The sequence below is a fragment of the Chelonoidis abingdonii genome, chromosome 15 (genome assembly GCF_003597395.2).
Source record: "Chelonoidis abingdonii isolate Lonesome George chromosome 15, CheloAbing_2.0, whole genome shotgun sequence".
NCBI lineage: Eukaryota > Metazoa > Chordata > Testudines > Testudinidae > Chelonoidis > Chelonoidis abingdonii.
This window is the reverse complement of record NC_133783.1, coordinates 46050205-46067003: the sequence shown is the minus strand read 5'-3', so window position 1 is coordinate 46067003 and position 16799 is coordinate 46050205. Positions and strand designations below refer to the sequence as shown.

At 40.3% G+C, this 16799-nt stretch overlaps 1 protein-coding gene across 1 annotated transcript in view; it reads right to left on the bottom strand.

Moving 5' to 3' along the window:
• Positions 1 to 698: 698 nt before the first annotated feature.
• Positions 699 to 16799, bottom strand: part of CPXM2 (carboxypeptidase X, M14 family member 2) — a 113099-nt gene continuing 96998 nt past the window's right edge. The window contains exons 12-14 of the mRNA XM_032796484.2: positions 12123 to 12262; positions 10757 to 10856; positions 699 to 3644 (exon numbers count right to left, since the gene is read on the bottom strand). Of these exons, the coding sequence (XP_032652375.1) occupies positions 3391 to 3644; positions 10757 to 10856; positions 12123 to 12262 (494 nt within the window). The 3' untranslated portion in view covers positions 699 to 3390. The remainder of the gene's footprint in view (positions 3645 to 10756; positions 10857 to 12122; positions 12263 to 16799) is intronic.

The window sequence follows — 16799 nt, the reverse complement described above, 5'->3', positions numbered from 1 at the left end:
AGGAGGGACACCGGCCTGCAGAGTTTGCTCTGGAGGCTGGAAGGGAGGCGCTGCAGTGGTGAGACATGCATCACTACAGGAGACTAAGAATGGATGTGAGTGCTTTTGTAACTTCCGTTAGTACATGGAAATGCAAAGAAAAGACAGCACATTTCTATTTTATACCTGCCAGGATTTGGAGAAAGAGGAGATGGCTGAAGGCTGGTGTTTCTGTTTTAATCTTTTGCTTCAGTTAGGCAGCTGAATGTGTTATTTGGAATGGGCTATTTGTTTTTTTTAAATGTCAAGTAGAGCTTGAGCAAAGTCCTTATTTGTGTAAATGTTGAAAAGGAAACTAATAAAATGGAGTCATTTCTACCAACAAAAAAAACTGTAGGGCTGTGTCCATTTTAATGCAGTGCAGATTGCATTCTACTCTAGCAACCCAATGAATGCTATGTGGATGGGAGCTGCACCAGTGTGGAATGTCTGTGAGGAGCAGGGCCAAGGGGATGGATAGGCTGGAGCACAATGGGCTCCCTGTTACAGGGAGGCACTATTAGTTATCTCCATAGGCATCAGAGTAACAAGTCCTGCCTTATACTTTCCAACTTCAGTTTTTGGTGACTCGTGCTCCTGTACTTGTGCACATACACATCTGCAGATGTATATTTGTTCTGGGTGGCACAGGAAGACAGGACACCATGAAAATGGTTTAAATAGGCTGCAGCTTTGTTAAGAAACACATCTGTGAATTATCCAGAAATAACTCACCCAGTGCAAGTTATCCCTCCTTCCATAATTTCCATCTCCTGAGGGAGTGCTGCTAACAGCTCCCCCACTCTTAAGCTGTTCCTAGCACTGTTGCTGGAACCCCATCAGCCTCCCCTCACCTCATTAGGGTTAAGGGAGCGGGGACAGGGGTTGTCTTCTCATTGTACCAGACATTAAGAGTTCCAACTCCATTCTCCAGCTTTTTTAGGAGAAGACATCTCCTAATCCACTTCCAGTTCTGGTTTACCAGGGAACCAGACTCCATATTGAACAAGTATGTGCACTAGGCGCCTGACAAAATGAATTTTACACCCTAACCTACCCACAGTGTCCCTGGGCTGCTGAATGGAAGTTGAAAAATGCCCACACTGGCCACAGGCCAATCTGGCAATGAAGGAAAAATTCCTACCAAGCTCTAAAAAGTAACTAGCAGGATGCCCACAGGAAGGCCCCAAAATCCAGTCCCATTCTAATCTCAAAGGGAAGGGAGAGGGAGGTTTCTTCCCAGTGCAGAATGGCACCCTTTAGTAGCCAATAAGGTTATGCTGCAACCTGCTGTCCAACCGATCAGCCACCTAGCTTCTCTCCTCTAGTCCATGGGGAAGAGAGGGGTGGGGGGGTGTAATCCTTAAAAGGGCCAAGGGTTTCTTTCCCCTGCTGGCCCAGACAAAACCTCCTCACCTCTGAGGCTTTTTGGAGGGTATTTTGAGAGAAGTAAGTGCACCTTCATATTCTGTACTACTCCTTTCTGTTCTCCTAATCTTGTAACATAGGAAGACTTCTGTAAGAAATGTTTTGGTTGAAGATCCAGCATCAAAAGTCAATACCAGGAGTAAGTACCGGAGAAGAAAAAATGGAAACTATAGATGCCACAGTCCCCAAACCACATACATTCTGAAGTTCCACGGTCTCAGAATTTGCCATGGAATCCACCCCTTGCAGCAGAATTGTGCTCCAGAATTAGGCTTTCACTTTTAACGATGTACCTTTCTAATCTTTATGGTTTTGAAGATAACCTTCTAAAGGTGAACCCAGTATAAACCCATTCAATGTTGCTTTGAGTCTGCTAATAACCTGAAACATTAAGTAGGTGTGGCGTGAACTGCCCCATTTATCTTAACTAGGGGTGCTGATTTTGAAACCTACAGGTCTGTTTAAATATCAACATTACTAATTATTGCACTGCTGACCAAATTTCTGCCCATCTCTCTCCAGGCACACAAATCTCCTACTCAGCTGCAAAAATCTCCAGGTCTTCCTTGGCAACTTTGCTGATGCAATTAGGTGTTGGCACTACAAAAAATTGTGGCATATTGAACACTAAAGGGATGAGGAGAGGGTGAAATAAATAAAATATAACATCAAAATAAATAACATGGGGGCTAAATTATTCATTTTATTTATTCATAGATTGTAAGGCCAGAAGGGACCATTGTGATCATCTAGTCTAACCTCATGTTCAATTTATTGAAAGCCTCTGCTTTTTTAAATTTAAATGAAAGTGCACCAAGATTTGCACCAGAAAACTGAAATATCCAGGGACTTTACCCAATTTAAATGCACCTTGGAGTGGAATTTAAGAAGCCTTGATCCTGGATACTTCAGTAATATAAAAGAGAGAAACTCATGCTCTTAATAAATAATGCAACCGTCTCAATAATACAGAATTTAATGAGAGTCCTGCTATTTCCTTGGGACCCAGCTGTGGCAGCATTGTTGTTTAATGATATTTACAGAACAAGTAAGTCTGGTATAGCTTCCATAGGATGGACTAAAACTAGTTATTATGCAAGGGTTGATGATTGCTTTTAGTGTATATTATTGATTCTGCAACCATTTGTCTGTCTTTTCTCCATGTACAAGATTAGTTGCTGACAAGAAGAAATAAATTAAATATAGCAGACATGTATTTTCACCAAAGATTTTTCTATCTGAAGTTTATTTTCTTCAGTTCTGAATGATACGTTGGTGATCATCTTTTTCAGGAATCATAAGACTGTATTGAGTAAGGCAAAGCTCTAACAGTAATAATCATGGTATTAGCAGAATTGTACTTGCATTCTTGCTACCAAGTATACGAGGGATGTTATGTTTCTTCTTAGAATTTTGACAGGAAACGAAAAATGTAGGGCCAGGCCCTCCTCTAGTGTAAATCAACATAGCAACTTTGCAGCTGCTTTATACCAGCTAAGGAGCTGTCCTGTATTTCTCTAGTTTATTCTCCCTGCAAGTTGATGTGGATTATTCTTGAAAATCCATCCTACCTTTCTGTGCAGTTTTGATACTTTAGTCAGTAAGGCACAAATCTGGTGCCCACAGCATAGCAACACCTGAAAACCAGTGGCACTGTGATGTTGGCACAGCAGAGGGGAGGATTCCATTCCATCACCCTGCATAGGCCCCCCACCCAATGCCCATTTAGCTGGATTGTGTACAGGGAACAAGAACTGTAGCCCTAAAACCTCAGAGGAGAAAAGGTTCTGGAAGCTCAAGAGATTCTTCAATACAAATATACTAATTAGAACTCCTTGATTAGACAAAAACATATTAATATTGGCTACGTATCTTTTACTACTATAACTGGTTTTGATTTTAGCAGAGCTTGTAAACGCCATATGTTACAATGGAGCAAGTAGTCTATCTTCGCTGGCGCCTCTGCCTAGCCCTCTGCCTGCGCCGTCGGATTGACAGACTAATGGGCTGCTTTCCAAATTTCTCCATGATTTCTTTGATGCGTGCGAGGTTGGTTTTGCTGATTGTGAAGTCGCACTGAGTGGCTCCCATGTCATAACCTACTGCACAGTTCTTGGTGGAAGAGGTATAGCCCTCCGCTTTTGCAGTGACCACATATTCTCCTGGGTTCAGGAGACGCCAGTAATCCCCATCACTCGCTGTTAAAGAAATCAGAAAAGAAGATTTTCAGACCATTGCTCTTTTGACAGAATTGTCGACACTTATCTACTATAAAGGTCTATGTTAGGAGTGTGGCCTGAAGTTATACAGATAGGACTTGAGCCTTATGTCTAGTTAACATTTCCTTGGCTGTGATTGGTACCAGACTCAGAAAGAAGTGGGGCACCAAAGGTGGCTGTATTCCTTCTTTACAACCTTCTTTCTCACCAATTCTGGGAATCACCTGAGTGGCAATTTGGCTCCTGGCACAAGCTGAAACAGGCTTGGGAGTTCACGCACACTCAAGAATTGCTGGAGTGTAGTGGAGCTCTGGTCATGTCCTGTTCCCCAGCCACATCCCAACACTGGGGACCATGAGAGGAGCTGTGTAGGGCTAGCTACACTGGTGCTGTTTCACCCAAGGATTCCCCTACACCAAGCAAGTGGCCTGGTCTGCTAGTTATCTTGTGCCACCAGAGCAACACAAAGCAATAGAACAGGCTCCAGGAATCTGGTCCATGGCATATGGAGCATTTGCTTAACAATGCCCTGCTTCAATAAGTGTTTTAAGCAAAACACCATTTCTTTTTTGGAGCCTTTTTAATGTCCTTTAAATAGAAAAAAAAATTAAGATGTGCTTATTCTGAGTTAAGTCACAATTTGGAAAAGTAACATGGGCCTGGCTGCTCCCATGTGTGACTATGTAGCCCTTACCTTGGAAATATAAATGAAGCTGCCGATGAAAACAAACTACCATCATAAAAAATCCATTAGTTTTCATTTCCCATCCTAATTTTCTGTAACTGTAAATTAAAAACAGTACTGATTTCCCAAATAGAATTCTCTGGACAGGTGAGAGATACACAGGGCGGAGAGAAGGGTTTAAAATAACGTGTTTCCCAACACCATCAGCCAAACTAAGTTTGATCTTAACAGTTTGATATTTTGTTGAATTAAAATAAACCCACAAAAATTTCTTGATTTGCCACTTGGGCCATATTCTCTGCTGCTATCTGGCTACTGTGCACTTCTTGGGAGTAGGGGGCGAGTCAGGTGGGGAGGGATTATGATGGAGCTCTGCTTCACTGTGCCTGTCCTGTACTGGTGTAGTGTCCACCACAGGAACTTACAGCTGGTTTGGGGCTGGCCCTGAGAATCCACCTTGGTTCCAGAGGCACAGGAGTAATTGAGCATATCTTCTCCCAGACCAAGTGGGTGGGGAATAGTGTAGACTGACTCTGCCCCACGCTCATTATGCTGGCCAGCACCGCTATGCTGGTGCAGAAGGGTGCCGTACTTTGCAGTGGCAGATTAGACACTGGGCCAATGGAGACCAGATTAGACAGGGGCCTGGCCAATTGTGGGGCCCTGGAAAATGGGAAGGGGCGGGGAGGAGCCCCCAGTTGCTCTGGCCCAAGGCCCACATTACTGTAATCCACCTCTGGTACTTTGGTGCTGTATAGGCCATCAGCAAATTACTTACTTCTCTGGAGCAAGAGGAAACAAAGGAAATTTTAACGACAGTACCTCGTAGGATATTGCAGTGGTAGTGCAGTTTATTCAATGCACTTTGTTCAAGCTTGTGCCTAACAACACAGTTACCCGTTGGTGCAGCCACACATTTCTGGCAAGCATTTGTCATGTATTTTAGTATAGCTTGAGAAATACTATAAAAGAAGCTACACATTCAACCACCACCAGGAAATAATTATAGAGCTAAATACAAACTATTTAGCTCTTTTCTGTTTTAAAACAAGTAGAGTTCATTCCAAGAGTCTGCTCCTGTTACCCATCATTTAATCTCAGGGTACTAAGAGATTTCATTCTCTGGGCTAAATGGACTACATCAAAAATTCCTGCACAGATGGTAGAGATATGTGAACAAAAATACAGGGGGATTAGAGAATAATAAGAGGTAATTTGGTAAACAAAGAGTTAGTGTACTCCAGTTAAAATGACAACAATACTAGAAAGATAATCAAATTAATATATGTAAATAGACTCCAGAAGGCACCTTGATCTTGTTAACAATGTGACAGATAATAAAATAAAAATTAGGAGGAATAAATGATAATGGGCCAGATCTTCAGCTGGTGTGAACTGGTGTAGCTCCATTAAGTCAGTGGAGTTATTCTAATTTACATCAAGGGAAGATCTATCTCAGTGCTTTATTACCAACAAAGGGCCCTACTATGAAGTTAATTTGCCTACCCAAGGAATGATGGTGCATGCCCATAAATAGTTGAGTACAAGGTAACTGTCAGCAGTGCTTCAAGTTAATGTATTATTAGTTAACCCACTAAAATAAAATCTCTGAACAATTAGAGAGAAATGTTAGATGCAAATTCTTTGTTTTGGATGTTGTAACAAACCTTGAAATTTTCATCAGATTCTTTGAAAAAAAGCTTTCTATGAGAGTTTCATGCAAACTTGAGTTAATGTATGATTTGCTTGAAAACCATGCAAAACCTAGGCACTGTGGTGATAGGTGCAAGACAGAGGGAGAGAAAAATACTGCAATTTTGACTGAGTTTCACTTTGACATTTGGTGTTCAAAAGTTGGGTGTGAAACTATATGAAACAAAACCAGAAAATGTGGCTCACCATAAACCAAAAGCTTTGAGTTTAGTAAAACACTAATTGTTTGCTGCACGTGTGGCAGGTTGCCACAGACAAAATGGTCTTTTTACTTGGGAAATATTCCACTCCATTTTAATTTCAAAGAAATCATCAACCATTCCAGAAGTGAAAGCAGTGTAGGTTGTGCTTAACATTGAGTCCCTGTTATGGGCTAGGATCTTATATACATCAGAGGCTCTTAAAACAGCAGTCTTTGGGCCACAGCTTGTCCATGGAGCTTTTAGGGGGGTCTGCTGAAAGGTAGCTGGACATGCAGTGCTGACTTTTCTTCCTTATTTCCTGCTGCTAAATGTTTTAATAGACAGCTAAACATCCATGAAGTGGTTTACCAAAGTTACTTTTCATGACAGGACTAGCTGGAATTTCTACAAGAATGTTCTCTGATTGTTTATGGAAGGAGAGAGGGTGTGAGATTGTGAATGGGAAGAGAGGTATCCACAAGTCCATTAAAATATATCCCTGCCATCCTTACACCTCTATATGAGCTAACCAGACCTTGTATCTAGGCACACAGAGGTAAGTAAGCATAGTGTACTCACCTACTCTCTCCTCTGCCCTTGAATAGGGAACAGACAGGGTCTTAGCTCCCCCCACCCCCGCAATAGACTAGTCAACCCAGCTGAGCTGGCACAAGTAGTGTTGCAATTTGCTGCTGGTAAAGGCCTGGAACACAGAGGATGCAGAGAGGGAACTGTACCTCAGGAAGGGGCCTCTGACACGTTATGCCTCCCAAAGCTATTCTTGGGCTGCTGCACTTTTTCCTCAGGACTGTGCACCTAACACTAAGAGCTAGAGTGCACAGCCCTGGATAATGCGGATGTGTGAACCACACCACTCCAAGGAGCCAATGGAATAATAAGAGGAGCAAGGTGCTACTTGACATTAATAAGGTCATTGGAATCAGGCCCTAAATAACTCTTTAACTTTATATATCAATAAGAGAATACCCAATAACCTCTGCTAGATGGTCTTTGAAAAATGAAAAGAGGTCCAAATGGGTTTGTTGATCCAACTAATGAACTTATTTCCCAGGGTCAGCTGACAGAGCACAGTTCACCTGTAACCATAACACCGTGTCATCACCTCTGCCCAATTAATAGCTGTATGTGCAGCAAGAACAAAATGTTCAAGCTCTTCGTCTCACAAAATCAATCATTTCAATTAGCCTATTAATATTACCAGCACAGTGTCACTCCCATCAGATATATTGTACCACTAAGTGAAAGTAACAGAAGGTTCTTTCTACACTATAGAAGGAAGAGGAGACATTTCCTGGAAGAAGTAAATATTAATAGAAAGCTTATTGTAGACATAATTCTTAGCTGCTTAATAGGGTAGTTGACTCCATTTACATGTCAGAAAATAGCAGGTATTTTAAAAACTTAATGGTTATAATCCATTTTAAAGCAAAACTTAGAAAGGTAAAGAAAGTTGCTGAGATTTTATTCTTGTTTAAACCAGTTTTGACTCAGTGCAAATCTATTGCTTCAATGAAAATAGTCCCAATTTAAACAGTTATAGAAGAGAGAAAATTTAATTTTTTTCTCTGCAGTTTTATTTATCATTTTAGCTTAGTAGCTACCCCATAAAATTTCTAGTTTCAAAGACAAATGACAGCCCATTCCCTTTATTTATTTAATGTAAGGCAAGATAGAACTTCTATGTTTCCATCCATAAATAAAGTATCAACTTTTACACTTCCCAGATTATGGAAAAGAATAATAATTATACTTTCTCTTTTTATTATTAATAGTTAGCAGTGAACCTGAACCAGACAGTTCTGATTCAGATCTGCACCTAAACTTCCTCCAAGTCCATAAGCGTTCACAGAGCAGATTGTGGGGTCTTCCATAATTCTATTATTATACATTCATCTGGGACTCTTCTCCATATGCACTCACATTTGCATTTTCTCTAAATCATCCACTATTCTCCAGTGTGGTGTCCAATGTAACCCAGGATAGTGAGGGATTGGATTAATCATCCATTGAATTTATTCAGTTCCCAGCAAACATATACCAGAGTAATACAACCTACAGTTTATGACAGCCTTCCAAGTCAGTGGAAAAACAACTGATTATTTTCATTCCCTCTTTTGTTTCCCAGTGGCCTCATTTTGAAATATATAAGGAAGTCATAACTGCATTACTAAATATCTGCAATTCAATGTTTTCTCTCACAGCAGAGACATAGTAAAGTTGAAATAAAACTTATCATAACTGAGCTAAATTTGCTGAGATTTATTATTGAGTCAACTAATCTAAAATAATAGATATCAGAGACTCTGAGGTTGCTTACCTAAAACTGCTGGAGTTCCTGGTATTCCATAGCCTCCCATTGCTTAATTATTTCATATAACTGTACAAGCAGATCTTAAATTCAATGATGGATAGATAATGAAATACCCAGTATACCATATTGCCAATTGCTTTCCCTCATTCTAATACCAAACCTACCCTTGAGTACAGGGGCGGCTCTAGGAATTTTGTCGCCCTAAGCACGCCAGGCTTGCCTGCAGACGGTCCGCCGGTCCTCCGAAGCCACAAGACGCACGGACCCTCCGCAGGCACGCCTGCAGGAGGTCTGCTGAAGCCGAGGGACCAGTGGATCCTCTGCCGGCAAGCCGCCGAAGGCAGCCTGCCTGCTACCCTAGCGGCGCCGGCAGAGCGCCTCCCATGGCTTGCCATCCGAAGCATGCGCTTGGCGTGCTGGGGCCTGGAGCCACCCCTGATTGACTATATAGCCATCATATCCTTACATTTGTTCTCAAAATTACCACCTCTGCATATGGTATTTCTGAAATTGATAGAATCTTACTGATATTGGTTTAGAGGTGCTCTTTGCAAGAATTATATTTTTCAGCATCAGAGCTAATGCTATTCCCTATCATCTCAATGCAAACAACTCACAGATCTACCTCTCCACTCTGGTCCAAATTAAAATCTCAGCCTGTTTTATGTCTCTTTGTGGATCTCCAGCCACCAGATTAAGCTCAACATGTCCAAAACAGAGCTCTTAACTTTCCCACCAGCCTCCCTCCCCTTTTTCAGTGACTGTGGACCATCATCCTCCCTATCACTCTGGTGTGTAACCTGAATATTATCTTCTTTTCAGCCCTCTCTCTTATCAAAGACATCAACATTTTTCCATATCTTCCTGCATAATCTCTGAGATCTGGCATTTCCTCTACAGCCACACAGTTAAAACTGTTATCTAGCCACCATCATCTGACTTCTTGACTACAGCAACATCCTCTTCCCTGGTCTTGATAAATGAAATCTTGCCCCCACTTAAATCCGTTCAAAATGCTGCTGAAAAGATCATTTTCCTGGCTTGTTTCTTTGATCACATCACTTCTCCTTTTGCATCCCACCACCACTGATTCTCTGCTATCTACCAGATCAAACTATTCACTTCACTTACAAGGTTCTACAAAGGCTAGCCCCACCCTACCTACCATCTCTCATATGCTATCAAAAATCAGCCCTCACCTTTGCTCTGCCCATGATGCCAGTTTTCCTCACTCACTTGTTAAATTTTCAAACACACACATGCTTTCTCTCATGGTGTACCTCACACTTGGGCAAAGCTCCCCATAAACATCTGCAAAGCCACCTAATTGTCCTCTTTCAAATTCCTCCATAAAATGGTCTTCTGTTGTGATGCCTACAAAAATCCTGACAACTATTAAGCAGTTAGTGTGCTGAGACCACTGTCTATTATGCTAATCATTACTGTGTCATCATTTCCTGGTGTCCATCATCTGTTTGTCGCTCATCATAGACTGTAAGCTCCTCAAGGCAGAGACCATCTCTTTGAGCTGTATTAGCACACCACCTAGCATAAAGGGACACTGGTCTATGATTGGCACGACTGCAATCCTACTACTACTACTAAACTAGTTCAAAAGTACTTTGGGAAAGTCCATCTGTTTGATCTAACTTCCTCTGAATAGCCCTGGGTGCATTCTGAATTTGCTCGCTCACATTTGCTTAATCAATACTGTGAAAATACTGAACACACACATTTATTAACTTTCTTTTTTTAATAGAAACCTGGACCAGCAATTCTCTGTGAGTGTAATTCATCCTGCATGGATAACCCTCCCTCTGGGCTGCACTGAACGCTGTGGAGATTCCACCAAGCATGCAAGGTGGAATGGAAAACCTCTGAAGAGCATGAGGTTCCTCCCTTCCTACAACAGCTGATTCACCTTTTCACTCTTTTCAAACCAGGCCTCTAAATCTTTTATGTTCCCTTAATGATTAATAACCACAGAAGCACCCTCTGCTATTGTGAACTGGTGCTTTAATTACTTTTGGCTAGATAGACACAGCCCTCACTTGGCCACCAATGGGAGTAAGGCCTCCCTTATTCCTCAGCTCGGCTACTGCAATGCACCATATCCTAGCCTAACCCAGAAGGTTAGATGGTACAGATGGTTCAGCATGCAGCACTTTTTTTTTTTTACCTGTGCGAATGTCATGGTTTACACCCTCTACTGAAATAATGGCATTTGGAATTCCTTTTCCAGATAAATCCCTTACCATGCCTTTGATGCCCCGATGAACCTAGTAATGGAACAAATAAATGGATACATATTACATAACAGTGAAAAGCAAATACAATAGAATCATCAAACAGTCACATCTGAATGAGAAAGCAAATCATTAATGACTATGTTCTCTTCCGCCAGAAATCTCGGATGAAACATATAATTAATCTATCCCCAAATTTAAAAATAACATTTTTTTCCTCAAATGTAAAATGTAAAAGTCTTCTCCCCATGTTTGGTATTGCAGTAGGTAAGATGGCATACATTCTCAAAGCATATAAAATATATGTATGTTAACAGCATCGGTTAGGTTTTTTTGTATCTTCTTTGCAAATAATACAGTTTTGAAATATCACTATCAACACAAAATTAACTTTCTAGGCATCAGCCACTTTTGACTTTACTTTTTTTTAGAACTTCTATAGTTATGAACATAAGAGAGAGCCAGATAAAACAACTAAAAGTAGCAAGTCAAAGGGATTTTCATGTGATTGTTTGCAATCAAGCACTGCACTCTGGTAAAATTTTAACATGCTTCATTATTTTGTCCACTTAAATTAAAATAGTCTGATGTTTAAAAAAATTCTGCTAGTAATTTTGAAGGATAAAGTTTCTATGATAAATGCCAAAAATGTTCATAATTCAAAACACAGATCATAAGTGAAACCTTTAGTGAAAGAATTAGCTACCAGACAGGGTTTTACTAAACAGAACTGAAACATATTAGCCTTGTGAGATCACAAGGGGCGTGTGGAGGACTGGAAATCTTTGGATAAGAAAGCATATTAAGATTTTACTAGTGTTTTAAATGATGCCTGTTTGTACAAAGTTTCTCAGTTTCTTTCTAGCAGGAGCATTCTGGATTTTAAAGGCCAAATCTGGACTCTCCCCTTAATACAATGTAAGTGCTGTGATTGAGATTTCCAAAGCAGCATGAGAACCAATGGAAGATAAATAATTAAGCTAATGGAAGATATGTGTCTGAATCCCATTGGCTGATTTGAAAAGCTGTGGAGGGCAACCCACTGAGAGCTCCTATAGGAATCAGCACAGTTCTGAACGCTTTGGCGTCTGTCTCTGCAGGATCAGGTAGAAGGTGATTTGTGAGCAACCTGGGGGAACAGCAAGATTATAGTAAGTACCTCTGAAAACTGTATGGGTCCATTGGACTGGAACCTTACCTATGGGAAAACACAGCAGGCCATAGTAACCTCAAATGAAGACTTTCACTCAGGCCCCTTCCAAAGTGAATTCTAATTGGGAAAGGTATTGTCTCTCATACCTGTTCCATAAAAACAATCAGGGATTCACGGTTATTTTCCCATTCTTCAGGTAACTCGCTTTCATGAGGATATTTGTCACAGCCCACATAGATGGATAGCTCAAAGCAGTTTGTGTGCAGGTAACTAAAATCATTTATACCTGTTGATGCAATAAAATAAGAAAAGCTTTAGAACCATAAAATGCTGCTCTTGTTTATTTTGTGCACTAGACCTGATTACTTTAATCAAAGGGCAGAACATCTGTTCTGGCAGGAAAATGCTGCTTTAAAAATGTCATGAATATATTAATTGATTCTCATAACACTGTGCCAATAGAAACAAAATCTAAGTTGCACTTCTAAAGAAGCAAAGCCATTATAGCTCCATGAAACTTGATGCAAACTTTTAAAACTTTCCAATAGAGAAGAAGGTCCATCTTCATTTTATCCCATTTAAAACAGGGAACTGAGTAGCTCAGTGCATGATAAACCAAGATGGAAAAAAAAAAGAGAGAGAGAGAGAGAGAGAGGTAGCTGCTGTACTCATCCCCAGTATAAGCCTTGTTGAAAGCCTCTTGAAGACTATGGGAATCTTGGTCGCAGTATTCTGCAGGGTTCAGTCCTATCACTTCTCTTATTCAACATATATGTGAGACTGCTGAGTGAGTGTGTGAAAGTATGGACTACCTTGTCATCAATGCACTAATGACACCCAGCATTAATCTGAGTCCCCTTTGCTGTAGAAAGTGGGGGTCACCTTCTTGCTGTCCCAGGGTCTAACAGAATTTGGGATCTAAATGAATAATAGTTGGGTTAAGCTTATTCCAGATAAGATGGATGTGATGCTGATGGAAAAGGAGGAAACACTTGGAGGAAATAGCAGGAAATATGACCTCACCTTCTACTGAGGTGTATGTTCTTCAGTTGTCCAGGAAGTGTTAAACTTTATGGGCTCTTAAATGCTAATGGACTCTTAAACTAAGCCTAGACTCCCATATAGTAGCAATTCCCGGAAATGTCAGTTTTCACTATGTTTTTCCCTTCTGATGCCCCAATTAGAGTGTTCCAAGCTTTTGTCTCCTCCAGACAGGATCATTGCAACACAACATATCTTGGCCTAATCCAGATGGTCAGATTACAAACTATAGACCGTCCAGCATGCAGCATCCTTTCTGCTAAGTGGAATGTACTGACAAGAGCAAATAATACCAATTCTTCACCTTTTACGTAGGCTGCCATTCCAATCCCAAGTACAGTTCAAGGTCCGGTGTCCAAATTCTACTCTCATTGAAACTGGAAGTCTCAGTAACTCCAGTGACTTCACCTACATCAGTAATACTGAGAGCTGAATTCTTCTCATGGTCCTCACCATCAAAGCGCTAAATGGGAGAAGGACTTAGCTATCTCAAAGGCTATCTTTTTCCTGTAATTTTCTACAGAAACACAATTGCTAATATAGTGCAGATTTTAACTCAGAGGGGTCAGCAGCAGAGCATTTTCCCTGGAGCTATGAAAACTCTTGTAGACCATTCAGTAGCTACACTGTATTGAAGAAGGATGGTCATTTGATACCAGTGAGCACTGGTGTGGGGGCAATACGCTCATTTATACTATTCTTAAATGATCATATGCAGAGTGAGTGTGGTTTTGGTTTTTAGTTATTAACAATAAACAGGATTGTCAACAGTACAAATATTTTCCTACAGAAGTAGTACATATGAGGACATCATATATATGATAAGAGAACAGAGAAGAGTTAAGGCCGTACAGGTTATGCTTGGTGTCCTTTCACCTATAAATACTGGGTAACCTATTCCATGTATAGAGCCTGGCCCTGTGAGAGAACTATGGGCTGCATTTTTGTTTCCTATACAGGTTCCTGCAAAAGATCAGAATTAGTGTCATTGTCTCCTAATAAAGATGTCCATTAGCGATGTGTCCTAACCAATCACCCCTGAACTTTGATGAAGCTCCAATCTGTGTCCACATTTCCTAGCTAACTCCAGTCTCTACAATGGGCCAAACTCTAAAGCCCCAGATTCCCCTGAGCACTGGGGAAGTCTGTATGTAGATGAAGTCTTCCAATCCATTTCCATTTTTCCCATTTCTCTGCTGATTCTCAGAAGAATCTCCCTTTGGGGAATTTCATTTATTAACATTCTCCAAACTAACACAGATAACACAATTCAATAGCCAGGCTGAATGCAGGGGGAAGGAAGGAATGAAGATTAATTTCTCATTATCCAAACAAATTGATAATTAAAAAAATATTTTAAGACTAAGAAGAAAATTGCTCATTAATGATCATTAACTGATTTCTTTCCTAATGGCAAAGATTAGCAGGAAATACATTCACCAAGTATATCTGATTGAAGAGAATTAAAAAAAAAAGATCCAATCAATCCAATTATTATGCAGCAGCAGTCAAGTATTTAATGAGCCCTTAGTGCCTTCTGGATGCAGAGTAGGAGGATTATATAACACAAATGTTAATTTTTTATATGTTTGTTGATGGGGAAAGACTAAAATTTCAGATGCTGGCATATGCTGCTCGGCAGAAGCCTGATTCCTTTCCATTTGAGAAATGCTCACAAACATTTTTTCTCTTCACGTATCGTATTTCATCCTGGCTAATTTATGGTAAAATGTTTTGTCTTACATAGTAATTGCTCTGTTTCCACACATCTCCTTCAAATACTGGCTTAATGTTGCCAAGAGGAACTCTGCATATATTGTCTGATGCCCAAATCCAGCATTAGAAATCAAAGATAAGATTCATATGTTGCTTGGATGTTATTTTTAGACTGATTGACAAGATCATTTTCATGGCAGCCCATGGTGTGCAACAGGGAATAATGTAGTTAAATACCAAAGAAATGCTGAGGCATTTGATATTTGCAAAAGCTGTTTACAGTCAGCTTACTACACCTCCAGGGACACTGGTAGTATAAAGGAGTTATACAGCTTCTGGGCAACTCTCTCAGTGCAAGGTTTATGTACACCAGCTCCTTCACAATACCCAGTGTAGGGGCATACCAAGGGCATGACTGGGGGCTGGGAGGGTGCTGAGCAGCTTTGAATTCAGCTACTTTGGGCTGTGGAGAAGCCCACTGGACATCATGAGAGTAAGTTGAGCAGACCCTGAGCAATTTTCAAGAATGTCACTTTGGGAACAGAGCTTACATGAACAGCTGTTTAAGAATGAATAACTATTGCAACTGTGGGGCTTAAAAGAGGAATAATTGAGAGAAAAGCCCAGGTGAAAATCTGTGACTAGGTAGAATTAATGTCAACATAGCAGACAAGTAACTCCTCACCCTCAAATCAGAGGCAATTTTGATCTGGGTTTGGAGCTGAATGTAGCAACTCGGGTCATGTCTCTGCTTAATGAGGATTTTGGTATTAATTGTTAAAAACAATTTAATTTTTTTTGGTTTATGATTAACTTAAACCATTTTCACTAGTCTCCTTAGTAATTGTCAGCTTATACCTAAATACCTAACTCCCATATAGTGCTTTTCATCAGCAGAGTTCAAAGCACTTTGCAAAGGAGGTATCCTTATTCCCATTTTACAGATGGGGAAACTGAGGCACACAGACTTGCCCGAAGTCACCCAGCAGGAAAGTGACACAGCTTTGATGTGAACCCAGGTCTCTTGAATCCCAGTCCAGTGCTATGGGTGTAAAGAAGAAAACTAGAAAAAATATTTTAGTAATCTCCCCACAAAACAAACCCAGAGACTTCATTAGAACACCAGAAAACAGAATATTAAAAATAATGTGAAGCATCATATAGGAACAAAACAAATTCAGTGAACCAAATTCGTCATATAATTGTTACTAAGAAATCATATACGACTCAGCATCTATGCTGTAGCCAGTTAATTAATGCTATAGCTGTTAGTGAGACGACAAATATAAGGCTGACTGTATCGATTCATAATCAGGTTTATACAGCATTTAAGAAAATTAAAGTCAAATTCAGTAATTAGGCAGTCAACTTTCCAAGTTTTCAGAATTTGCATAATGCATGGACACTTACTGCAGGAACTGTTTCTGTGATGTGGACAGTTCAACAGCTCTTCCCCTGAATTTCTGCAGTTGTTTTTAACATAGTAAAAAATATTTTAAAGTGCAATAAGTTTCTGTTTGGCTTCAGTGCCAACCAAAATTAACTTTGCCTGATCCAATGTTAAAGCAATAAAAGTAGCTTCCAATACTTGGAACTATTTATGCAGTGAGAATGGCTGTACATAACAAGCCAGACCAAGAGCTCTAATAAAGAAAATGGAACGTAAAACCACATACTTGTATCTATTTACAGTTGTTATTGTTGTCATACTTAATGCCAACATTTAAGAGATGACAAACAGACATCCACAGCCCTCACATTAACCCTACAGATAACTCGTTGCTTTAGAAATGAAGATTTTGGGCAGGAGGCTGGAACATCAGTGGAGTGTAACCTGCTAAGAATATGATTGGGTATTTAAGAGCACATCCAAATAGTGGTTGAAGCCAATTACTATTGTAAGGGTTCATAATCTTCCCTTAAAACTGATTCATAGGCCGCAACCACTGATTAGTGCAACTTCTCTCTTGATCCATTTGATAGAAGCAAGGGATATGGGCATGAGTCATTCAGTTTGTTTTTTCTTCCGGCTGCTGAAATGCCCATGTGTGCAATTCAGTGTTTTA